Source organism: Pan paniscus, chromosome 10 (assembly GCF_029289425.2).
Source record: "Pan paniscus chromosome 10, NHGRI_mPanPan1-v2.0_pri, whole genome shotgun sequence".
Classification (NCBI taxonomy): Eukaryota; Metazoa; Chordata; class Mammalia; order Primates; family Hominidae; genus Pan; species Pan paniscus.
This window is the reverse complement of record NC_073259.2, coordinates 113,407,973-113,421,051: the sequence shown is the minus strand read 5'-3', so window position 1 is coordinate 113,421,051 and position 13,079 is coordinate 113,407,973. Positions and strand designations below refer to the sequence as shown.

At 41.9% G+C, this 13,079-nt stretch overlaps 1 protein-coding gene across 1 annotated transcript in view; it reads right to left on the bottom strand.

Annotated features, from left to right (window-relative positions):
• The window catches only part of C10H12orf75 (chromosome 10 C12orf75 homolog), a 41,155-nt gene that overhangs the window by 21,155 nt on the left and 6,921 nt on the right, over positions 1–13,079 (bottom strand). The window contains exon 2 of the mRNA XM_034934384.4: positions 1,811–1,835. Within this exon, the coding sequence (XP_034790275.3) occupies positions 1,811–1,835 (25 nt within the window). The remainder of the gene's footprint in view (positions 1–1,810; positions 1,836–13,079) is intronic.

Here is a 13,079-nt window from a genome sequence, read left to right as displayed (position 1 = left end):
AAGAAGCATGAGGTCGCAGAAGCCCCTGAGAACAGTGGCCTGAAGCAGCTCTGCACAGCCCTCCCAGCCCTGGGCTCTGCTCACTCTCCACTGTAGCATCTCCTCCCACGCCATGCGAGCCAGTCGGTTTGAGGCTAAAACATAAATACTCTTCCTATTCCTAATAAATCCTGGGTTCAGTCCAGAGGACGATGGGAATAATTGAAAGGTTTTGAGCAGAGGTCCTATGCAAGTGCAGGGCAGTGCTTGAGGAAAATTAATCTGGCAACACATATAGAAATTGAAGGGAGAGACTGAAGGAGAAACCAAAATATTGCAATAATAGGAATACGGTCAGGGTGCAGAATTCACTGTTGCTAAATGTTTAGGTAATAAACTCCAACACAGCAAACAGGAGCTAGAAGCCATCAATTACTGCTTCCTTTGTATCTAAAGTCCTAATTTTAAAATGCATATTTAAATATTTAATTCCCAGAAAGCTTTACAATCCCATTCTCATCTTCTCTAAATTCTTTGTAGTAACAAATAAGAAAGTCTGACTCTTTTTTTTCTTTTTTTTTTGAGACAGAGTCTGGCTCTGTCACCCAGGCTGGAGTGCAGTGGTGTGATCTCGGCTCACTGCAACCTCCACCTTCCCAGTTCAAGCAATCCTCCTGCCTCAGCCTCCCAAGTAGCTGGGATTACAGGGGCCCGCCACCACGCCTGGCTAATTTTTTGTATTTTTAGTAGAGACGGGGTTTCACCATATTGGCCAGGCTGGTCTTGAACTCCTGACCTCAAGTGATCCACCCGCCTCAGCCTCCCAAAGTGCTGGGATTACAGGCATGCGCCACCATACCTGGCCCTATTTTTGATATTTGACCATTGACGGCTTTGAGCCCCATCACTCCCCTTTTGCCCCACATCTGTGTAAGCCAATAAGAAAGTGGGGGCACTTCTTCCCTGTGCCAGCAGGAAGATCAAACCTCTGCCCATTCATAAGTAGCCTCACCCCAGCCCACTCTCCAACCAAAATAAAAACCAGACCCATTTGGATGGCTGCCCTGCTCTCCCCAGAAAGCCTCATGTGAGCAATACATCTTTCCACACCCTCCTGAGATGTGGTGAATCAGTCTTGACATCCAACCCAGTTTTGGGTGGGAGAGTTGATCCCACCCTTCACTGGGTAACCAGAAATACTCTTAAAGAGTGAACTGCTGTAGTGTCCTTGCTATAGCTAGATTAGAGGCAGGAGGATGCAGAGAGAAGGGGCATGGAAATCCTGAATGCTCCTGAGCTCCAGATCTCTCCACAGGGAGATGCCCATTATTAAATGTCCTGTGCTCTAAAGATAGCTCAATGGTGACTATGTTGAATGGCCCTATATATTCATTCGAATATCTAGTTATCAACTTTAAAACAATTCAATGTACACTTGGTAACTGCTTGGCCCCAGCCTTTCCTCCCCAGCTAACTCTAAAACACTGCGTAGTCATAGGAGCTACATGCTTATTTCTCCTATAATCACTTGCTTTTAACTAAAAGAAAAAAAAAATCTCTATACCAGTTGGGATGGAAAACACAATTCAACATTTCCCCTTCTTAAGATCCTGAGTTAAAGTGCCCAGGCAACTGAAAAGCTAATGAAAAGCACAAAGAACACTCTCTGAATAGCACTTTAGTTACAATGATCATCTTGACATGTGCATTATACACAAAGTATTTCCATGTCTTTTCAGCCATACCCACAGAGATCTAAAGGTCATAATCATGAAAAACAGCAACTTCCTCAGAAAGACAGCTTATAAAATCATTAATATTCAATACTTACACATCTTTGGCTGCTCCTGCAGGGCCTAGAGAAAAAAGAAGATAGGTTTGTATTGGTGATAGTATTGCTACAAAAATGTTGTCTAATGCCTAATTAAAATACAGTCGTATTCCTGAAAAGAAAATGGGTTTAAAAAAATTTTCAAAAACAGAGAAAGGAGGGCAAAAAAATCATAAAATTCAAATCTTTTTTTTTTGTTTGTTTCAGATACAGTCTCACTTCGTTGCCCAAGCTGGAGTGCAGTGATGCAATCTCAGCTCACTGCAACCTCTGCCTCCTGGGCTCAAGTGATCCTCACACCTCAGCCTCCTGAGTAGCTCGGAATACAGGTGCATACCACCATGCCTGGTTAATTTTTGTATTTTTTCTTGAGATGGGGTTTCACCATGTTGCCCAGGCTGCTCTCCAACTCCTGGGCTCAAGCAATCCTCCCACCTTGATTGCCCAAAGTGCTAGGACTACAGGCATGAGCCACTGCACCGGGCCTCAAATTCCAATCTTAAATTTCAAATTTAGTTTAAGTTTCAAATCTTAGCTTTGGAATCTATTCCACCCATCTTTAACAGTTCCTGTAAATTACAAGGTGCCAGTTCTGAAAAAGATTTTACAGATCACATTAATCCAACTTCACATTTTACGAATTTTAAAACTGGTAGACTTCGAGAAACATTTTCTGTTTTAAGCCATACACCTTTTAAGTTGGTGTCTGCACGGCACGGTTAAGTCAAACTGTGCGCTAATGCAAGCAATGGACTAAATTAATTAGGAAGCCTCGAAGACACCAGCCTAGCTCCAAAAAGAGTCACATGCATCTCTAACTCTGCTCCCATTGGCTTCCCATCTGTGATGGTTAATACTGAGCGTCTACTTGATTGAACTGAAGAATGCAAAGTATTGTTCCTGGCTGTGTCTGTGAGGGTGCTGACAAAGGAGATTAACATTTGAGCCAGTGGACTGGGAGAGGCAGACCCACACTTAATCTGGGTGGGCCCCATCTAATCAGCTATCAGCACAGCTAGAATAAAGCAGGCAGAAGAAGGTGGAAAGAGCAGACTTGCTGAGTCTTCTGGCCTTCATCTGTCTCCCATGCTGGATGCTTCCTGCCCTCGAATATCGGACTCCATGTTCTTCAGCTTTCGGACTCTTGGACTTAGACCAGTAGTTTGCCAGGGGCTCATGGGCCTTCAGCTATAGACTGAAGACTGCACTGTTGACTTCCCTACTTTTGAGGTTCTGGGACTCGGACTGGCTTCCTTGCCCCTCAGCTTGCAGACGGCCTATTGTGGAACTTCACCTAATGATCATGTGAGTCAATCCTCCTTAATAAATTCCCCTTCATACATTCATCTATCCTATTAGTTCTCTCCCTCTGGAGAACCCTAATACACCACCCATGTGACAAAAACAGCTCATCTCTTCTGGTCTCCATCCCCATTACTTCTCGCAGATTCTCTGCCCACATTTCCTCCTCCCAATATCTTTATCTGGGAGGCACAGGACTTGGTTCCAACTCTTACAAGATATATGGTATTAAGCATTCTTTAACCTCTTAAAACCTCACCTCCCTTATGTCAAATGAGGGCAAAAGGTATCTTTCTCAAAGGTTATTGTGAAGATTTAAAAAGACAATGTGTAAAAAGACAATGTAAACACTTAACACAAAGCTGGCACATAAAAATAGCAAACTAAGTTATTATTAGACGTCACACTTAATATTTCAATTTCGATATATATTAAATGGAAATTAAAATAACTTCTGCACAAGTCACAGAGGTGTAAAAATAAAGGAAGATGTGCTACAAAGTAAGTAAATAAGTCTGTGGGTAAAGTTATTGCCAAATTGCAAGAACAATCAAACAATGATATTCATTTTGCATCTGTAATACTGCAAATTAAAAGCTGATCCTAAAGATAATTGAGGCTATGTCTCAAACGAATTCTTTTAAGGCTTTGACTAAACCTAAACTTTGTAATAAACTTAGTTCCCTTCTTCAGGGAAGAACATTTCTGTGCCACCATTACTGTTAAAATGATACATATGTAAACTACCTTAGAATCAGAGATTATTAAACCAAAAGATCCTAAACTTAAAAAAAATTTTAACATAGGAAAAACTGCCAACAGTAGAGTGTTTTTGATAGAAAAAAATAAACAAAAATTAGTGCCACCATAAACCCGTGAAAATGAACGTTTTATTTTAGAGTCAAGCATGAGAATCTAGAAGAAAATCTGTGTAAATCAAAAAGTATTGAGATAGGTCTCAATCAATTTAGAAGTTTATTTTGCCAAGGTTAAGGAATGCCTGTGACACAGCCTCAGAAGATCTGGAGAACATGTGTCCAAGGTGCTCAGGCTACAACTTGGTTTCATACGTTACGGGGAGACATAAGACACCAATCAATACCTGTACGATGTACACTGGTTTGGTCCGGGACAACTCAAAAGTGGTGGGGGTGTGGGGGGTTGTTTCCAGGTGATAGGTGGATTCCAAGATTTCCTGATTGGCAATTGGTTGAAAGAGTTTATTTAAAGATCTGGAATCAATTGATTCCTGGAATTGTCTTGAGATAAGATAAGGGATTTTGGAGACCCAAGGTTTTATTTTGCAGATGAAGCTTCTTTAAATGTTTCTTATCAGACTTAAAAAAGTGCTAGGCCGGGCACGGTGGCTCACGCCTGTAATTCCAGCACTTTGGGTGGCCGAGGTGGGCGGATCACCTGAGGTCAGGAGTTCGAGACCAGCCTGGCCAACATGGTGAAACCCTATCTCTACTAAAAAAATACAAAAATTAGCCAGGTGTGGTGGTGGGCGCCTATAATCCCAGCTACTTGGGAGGCTGAGGCAGAGGAATTGCTTGAACCCAGGAGGCAAAGGTTGCATTGAGTTGAGATTGCACCACTGCACTCCAGCCTGGGCAATAGAGCAAGACTCTGTCTCAAAAAAAAAAAAAAAAAAAAAAAAAAAGGCCAGACACTAATTCAAGATCAGGAAAAAGACCTGGAAAAGGAAGAGAATTTATCTACAGAATACAGATTTTCCCCCTCAAACTACAGCTTTGCTTGGCATTTCAAAATCTATGTCAAAGAAATATATTTTGGGGTAAAATACTTTGACTTTTTTTTTTTTATATTTGTTTTTGGAGTCTTATGCTGTCACCCAGGCTGGAGTGTAGTGGTGCCATCTTGGCTCACTGCAACCTCCGCCTCCTGGGTTCAAGCTATTTTCTTGCCTCCGCCTCCTGAGTAGCTGGGATTACAGGCGTGCACCACCACGCCTGGCTTATTTTTGTATTTTTTAATAGAGACAGGGTTTCACCATGTTGCCGAGGCTGGTCTCAAACTCCTGAGCAGAGGCAATCCAATCACCTCAGCTTCCCAAAGTGTTAGGATTACAGACAGGAGCCACCACACCCGGCCTGACTTCTTTTAGAGCCTGCTGTCATGTTGGTATCTTACTGCTACAAAGAGTCTGCTTTGTCAGTCTTAAGGTCTGTTTTAATGTTAAATGCTGGTCAGTTGTGCCTGAATTTCAAAGGGAAGAGGGTATAATGAGGCATGTCCAATCCCCACTTCCCATCATGGCCTGACCTAGTTTTGCAGGTTAACTTAGGAATGACCTTGGCCAAGAGAAGGGGTCCATTTAACTGGTTGGGGGGGGGCTTAGAATTTTCAGCTTACGTCTAAAAAGAAAATAATATCTTTTTAGCTTTTTTTTTTTATTTTTGTGGAAAAGGATAAAGAGTATGTTTGGGTTTTGCTGGAGTCAGGGGAAGGGAGAACCAGAGATGAGCCTTTGATTCTGCAAGTCTTACAGAGGGAAGAAAACAATGATTATAATGTGGACCATGAGTCCTCAACTTTTTTTTTTTTTTTTTTTTTTTTGACACAGAGTCTCACTCTGTTGCCTAGGCTGGAGTGCGGCAGCACAATCTTGGCTCACCACAACCTCTGCTTCCTGGGTTCAAGCGATTCTCCTGCCTCAGCCTCCTGAGTAGCTGGAATTACAGGCACCTGCCACAACACCCAGCTAATTGTTTTTGTATTTTTAGTAGAGACAGGGTTTCTCCATGTTGGCCATGCTGGTCTTGAACTCCTGACCTCAAGTGATCCACCTGCCTTGGCCTCCCCAAGTACTGGGATTACAGACGTGAGCCACCACACCCGGCCGAGTCCTCAACATTTAAAGATGAGGGGTGACCTAGTACAATCCACAGGAAGAAGAGAGTGGCCAAGGCTGCCCTGCTACATCTCAGGGATGGCAGAACGGTGATGGGGTAAGAACAGTGTGGAATCAGAAGGCAGATGACTAGAGTCGGATCCCTATGCCAGTATTTGTCTGACAGTCACTAAATCACTTTGTTTCAGCATCTAGTAAATGAGGACATACTGGGTCAACAAATGCAGCTAGGAAGGCAAAGCACAGTAACGTGTGTGAAATGAGAAATGAGTTTACAAATGGCCACATGTTGTGCATTCAGTGCTTATTTTAATCAGCATCAGGAACTCTCCATCCACTTCACCTTGATTGCACCAAGCTATGGGCACCATCAAGGGCCTCCTCCCTGCTGGGCTCACCATTTAACATCCCAGCAGGCCCAAGAGAGATGCATGGTGCCACCATTTAAAACAAAGTCAACAGACCATTCCCTCTGTTCTAAAATGGCCCTCATTTGAAAGGGCATCATCAACTGAATAACTGCAATGGTAGGGGTGGGGCAAAGAAGTCAGAAACACTCCATGAAGTGTGTGTGTGTCTGTGTGTGTGTATGATTGTAAAATGTGCTCCATTTTTTAATAGGAAAATGTGCATCTTAGAAGCAAGGTAACACGGTGGTTACTGAAAAGCTTGTAACCAGGGTAATGAGAATATGACTCCCTAACACACAACTTCCCAAAAGAAAAAAAAAAAGGTTGCAAATGTTGGAAACCCTAAACAAAATTATCAGAGTACCTAGGTATATAAAATGCAAAGCATAAGTTTATTTGTCCTGTAAAAGTATAAAATCATAAAATGATCAGAAATAAAATTACCCTCCCTGCAACCTTTTAATTACACTTCGCTTATATATTTATTGTAATTAACCAAATGGCAATCCCTAATCTAAGTAATTATGCAAAAAAGTGCTTTGATCAAAATTAGATAGTGGCAAGATCCCATTTGCTTTAAACTGTATCTGTGGTTCATGTGCTTTATCATTTATTAAGCAAATATGCATAATGTTACATCTATTTTTTTCCAGGCCACAAGGATACATCATTCATCCTAATACCACTTCATGTCCTGCCAAATTGGCTCCTTACTGTTTAAACATAACCTTGGTGGGTTAATACAATGGGCCTAGGGCCTCAGGAGAAGTAGAAATGAAAAAAAGGTAACAACGTTTCTTGTGGGGAAAAAAACACACCAAAAAATATAGAGAGACTATTATAATTTGGAGGGGAGGGAGTCAAAAGATTTAATGACTATTTCCCAAAACTGCAGAAATGATAATCATAATTTTAAATATCTTCCTAAAAATGGAGAGGGGAAAGGTTTTGTTCTCAGGAATGTATTATATGCAGTTTCAGTAACAAAAATTGTAAATAGAATGTAAAGAAGGACATTTCCATCACTGTTGGTTGTTTACAGTATCACTTCATCTCACCTTGGCTCTATTTAGCTTTTACTTTCCACATTTCAGAAGATTTTAACATTTTATTCATGAGTCTCAATGACAGAAGTCTCAGTTAATTAAAAATGCATAGCAAATCCCATCTATTCAAACATTCAAAAAATCTGATATTGCAGTTTCATCATAAGATATTTGGTCTTTGCCCCTGGTTCCTGGCACAGAGCTCCTAAAACCCCTGGAATTTCCTGAGTGATGAGTGACAGGAGCCTCTCTGTGAGGCTTCTAATGAGATGACTCCTGGCCAAGCCCCTATATGGCTTCAGGATGGGGGCTGTTTGCTAGAAAGACCAAGCCTTGATTAGAAGCTTGGAACATTGAGCTCCACCCTGCCACCTGCAGAGAGAGGAGAGAGGCTGGAGATTGAGTTAATCACCAGTGGCAAAGGATTTAACCAGCCATGCTTGTGTCTTGGTCCTTTTTGTGTTGCTGTTATAGAATACCACAGACTGGATAATTTATAAAGAAAATAAAATGTATTTCTTACAGTCTAGAGGCTGGGAAGTCCAAGATTGAGGGGCTCACATCTGGTGAGGGCCTTTATGCTCCTTCATCCCATGTGGGAAGGCAGAAGGGCAAGACAGCAAGAGAGCAAGAAGGGGCCAAACTTGCTTTTACAGCAACCCACTCTCTCAATAACCAGCCCACTCTCTCAATAACCAACCCATTCCATTCGTCCCCCAGTTTATTTATGATTAAACACATTAATCCATTCATGGGAGCAGAGCCCTCAAGCCCTAATCACTTCTTATTAGGTCCCACCTCCCAACACTACTGCATTGGGTATTAAATTTCCAACACATGTTGGGGAACGCATTCAAACCACAGCACCTACGAAAACCTCAAAATAACTGGATGTATTAGTCTGTTCTCATGCTGCTAATAAAGACATACCCTAGACTGGGTAATTTATAAAGGAAACATGCTTAATTGACTCACAGTTCCACATGGCTGCGGAGGCCTCACAGTCATGGTGGAACACAAAGGAGGAGCAAAGTCACATCTTACATGGCAGCAGGTAAGAGAGCTTGTGCAGGGGAACTCCCATTTATAAAACCATCAGATCTCATGACTTATTCACTACCACGACAACACTATGGGGGAACCACCCCCATGATTCAGTTACCTCCATCTGGCCCAGCCCTTGACATGTGGGGATTATTACAATTCAAGGTGAGATTTGGGTGGAGACACAGCCAAACCATATTACTGGATTCAGTGAGCTTACAGGTTGGTGAACTTATCTACCCATCAGGACTGTGGTATAGCCCAACTCCACTGGGGTCAGAGGCTTCTGCACTTGGGACACTTCCAGACTTCCCCAAGTACCTCTTCCACTGGCTGTTCATTCAGACCCTTTATGATCAAACAGTAAACATGAGGAAAGTGTCCTCCTGAGTCCTGTGAGCTATTCTAGCAAATCATTGAGACTGGAGAGATTTGTGAAGACCCCCAAATCTATAGCCAAGCTGACAGAAGTGTGGCAACCTGGAAGCGCAATATTTGCAACTAGAGTCTGAAGGGAGGGCAGTCTTGTGGGACCGACCCATTAAACCTGTGGAGGCTGACACTAACTCCAGGTAGCGTTAGAATTGAATTGAATTGCAGGACACTTGGTGTTGAAGAATTCGGTGTCAGGAAACGGGGAAAAAAAAAAAACCTCTCAGACATTCTTTATGTTTCATATAAAAATTGTATGTGTCCTAGTAGTGGTTAAGGTTCTGAACAGTCTTGAAGGGCTTTATGAATCACACCACGATTGCATCGTGCTGTGTTTATTTAAGCAAAGAATTATTTATACTCCAGGTATACAGTTTAATACATTTTCTTATATTCTGATTTTGTCTCATTTCTGAACTACTGCAGAAAAATATTGTCTTCGTTTCACATGGCTGCTGTAACAAATTACCACAAACTGGGTGGTTTAAACAACAGAAATCTATGCACTCATAGATCTGGAGGCCAGAAGTACAAAATCAAGGTCTCAGGAGATCCAAACTCCTTCCAGAGGCCTTAGGGAAGCACCCATTCCATGCCTCTCCTGGCTTCTGGTACAGCAAGCATTCCTTGGCATTCCTTGGCTGGTGGCCCCATCATCTCTGCTCCACCTCCATTTTCACATCACCTTCCCTTCTATGTCCGTCTTCTCATCTTGTGTCTCTCATAAACACCCTTCTCATTGGATTTAGAGCCTACTCAGATAATCTAGTATAACCTCCTCATCTCAAAACCCTTAACTTTATTACATTTGCAAAGATCCTTTATCCAAATAAGGTTGCATTCACTCACTGCAGAGAAGAGAACGTGGACATATCTTTTTGGGGGCTACCATTCAACCCACTAGACCTTCTTATCTTTGTCCTTCCCTGTCTCCAAAAAATACTCTCTTTTAAAATACAGAGCAAAATGAATATCTGGAGGGAAACTAAATGTAATATATGTATCATGCACGACACAAACGGAACTTTATTCCTCGTGAATGATAACACAAGCCAGCTACAAGATACTGCACTGAGTAAATTTTTTTTTTTTTTTTTTTTTTTTTTTGGCGGGGGCACGGAGTCTCACTCTGTTGCTCAGGCTGGATTGCAGTGGCACGATCTCGGCTCACTGCAACCTCCACCTCCCAGGTCCAAGTGATTCTCCTGCCTCAGCGTCCCAAGTAGCTAGGACCACAGGCGCATGCCACCACGCCCGGCTAATTTTTTGTATTTTTAGTAGAGACGGGGTTTCACTGTGTTAGCAAGGATGGTCTCGATCTCCTGACCTTGTGATCTACCCGCCTCTGCCTCCCAAAGTGCTGGGATTACAGGCGTGAGCCACCACGCCCCACCTGCATTGAGTAATTTTAAGTAGACGGACACAATATCTTGGTTCCTACAGACAGACGGTCCTTTGAGAGCTAATCAGCCTGTCGTATACATTAAAAACCATGAATCATACTGTCCAGCATGTCTTCAGTATTATACAGATTCAAACATTTATTGATGTGAGCGTTTCCTCCCACATGCCAAACTCTATTATGAAGAACATACTTTTATCTTTTAAAAGAAAGAAGGGCCAGGCATGGTGGCTCACGCCTGTAATCCCAGCACTTTGGGAGGCTGAGGTGGGTGGATCACGAGGTCAGGAGATCGAGACCATCCTGGCTAACATAGTGAAACCCCGTCTCTACTAAAAATACAAAAAATTAGCTGAGCCTGGTGGCGGGCTCCTATACTCCCAGCTACTCGGGAGGCTGAGGCAGGAAAAAGGCATGAACCCGGCAGGCGGAGCTTGCAGTGAGCGGAGATCACGCCACTGCACCTAGCCTGAGTGACAGAGCAAGACTCCGTCTCAAAAAAAGAAAGAAAGAAAGAAAGAAAAGGTCATATACATTTTAGTCCATTAATACCTTTTATGACCACTATACTACATAGACTCCAGACTTTATAAAATATACTAGAAATATTCACAGGTAAATGAATTGCTAAGTTACATGTTAAGTTACATTCTTCAAACCAAGTGGTGATAATTCACACACACACACACACCCGAAATAAAATTATGTATGTGAAGAATTTGTTTAAAAAAAAAAAAATACTGAAGATTTAAAAAGCACTCTTCTTTCAGCATAAATTATCAGAAACATAAATGCCTATGGTTCTTATGGGAAATAATAAAAACATGCAGGAATGTTTTACTCCTTATTTGTTTTAGAAAAGAAACAGTCCCTCCGAGAACTACATAAATATAACTGCAGAAAAATAAATAAAATTCTCTTTAATTTTGACAGCTTGCTATGCTCTTCTGACCCACAATAGTTATAAAACTATGTCATAGCCTTGGTTTGGCCAAAAGAAATGGAACAACAGCTCATTACTTCATCCAAAGCAATGCTTATTTTTCAGAGTGCAATAAAAAAATACAGATTCATAAGTGATTTCTTCAAATAATGGAGGAAAAAAATTCAGGTCAATGTGTCCTAGAAATATAAAATTATATATTGACATAAAATTATGTCAATAAAAATGGAAGCTCTTATAGAAAATCTCATTTTCATAGGTCGTCCTTGTTGAGTAGTGCTAGAGTTTGGTTTGTTTGTCCCCTCCAAATCTCATGGGGGTGGGGTCTAATGGGAGGTGTTTGGGCCATAGGGGCAGATCCTTCATGAATGGCTGGTGGTAACAAGTGGGTTCTAACTGTATTAGTTTCCATGAGAGCTGGTTGGTCGTTAGCAAGAGCCTGGCACCTCCCTCCCTTCTCTCTACTGCTTCCACTCTTGCCATGTGATCTCTGCACACTATGGCTCCCTTTTACCTTCTACCATGAATGATAGCAGCCTGAAGCCCTCAGCAGAAGCAGATGCTGGTGCCATGCTTCTTGTACAGGCTGCAGAACCACGAGCCAAATACACCTCTATTCTTTATCAATTACCTCGTCTCACGTATTCCTTTATAGCAACACAAAAATGAACTAAGACAAGCAGCTATACTTTAGGCAAGTAAAAACCAAAAAATGGCCAGGCGCAGTGGCTCACACCTGTAATCCCAGCACTCTGGGAGGCCAAGGTGGGTGGATCACCTGAGGTCAGGAATTTGTGACCAGCTTGGCCAACACAGTGAAACCCCATCTCCACTAAAAATACAAAATTAGCTGGGTGCGGTGGTGCATGCCTGTAATCCCAGCTACTCGGGAGGCCGAGGAAGGAAAATCTCTTGAACCTGGGAGGTGGAGGTTGCACTGAGCCGAGATCATGCCACTGCATTCCATCCTGGGTGACAGAGCAAGACTCCATCTCAAAATAAATAAATAAATAAATAAAAGATAAATGCAGCCATATAAGAAGTACAGGCATAAGTTAGTGCACTGACATTTAGCTGATATAATAAAATTTAAGCCATGTCTATATGGAGCTATAAGTGGCTCATGGTAAAACTGCCTTTGCTGAATTATAAATAATGAGAGAAATTTAATATAACTGACTCTATTTTGCTTTGCTTTTAATTTCATAGGTTTTTTTTTTCTTATTCTAACATGGAAGCCAAGATAACTATGAGAGGAATTTAGTTTATAGTTACACTTTGAAGCAAGGAAAACTGACCCCACCCCCCACCATACCCCATCCTTGTTCAAAGATCAAAGCTGCATTCATATGGCAAGGTTAAAATTCTGGTAGGGGCTTAAACTTCACTAAAAAATAGGCATAAACAATGACCCGCTATTGTTTAGCATGCTTTCCTATAAGTTGCTTACTGCACTAGAGTCACGTAACCAGGGGTTACAAGATTTCCAACTTCCCCAAATACTCCTATAGATAACATCAGTATTGTGAAACCTAAAGACCTGGCCTTTGACATAGTTTTCAGATTTCACATTTTGGTAGATCAAGAGATGCCACCTGGTTCTGAGAACCAACCCTTTCCTGGGAATTGACTTTACTGCCCAAAGATGTTTTAGATGCCCCTATGACCTCATCCCCAGCCAATCAATTGTTCCAATTCCCCAGTAACCCCCTGCCTACCAGAGTCCCCTTAAGAAACCCTAGCCTCCGAATTCTCAGAGAGACAGGTTTGAGAAATTTCTCTCTGCTCTCCTCACTTGGCCAGCCCTGAAATGAT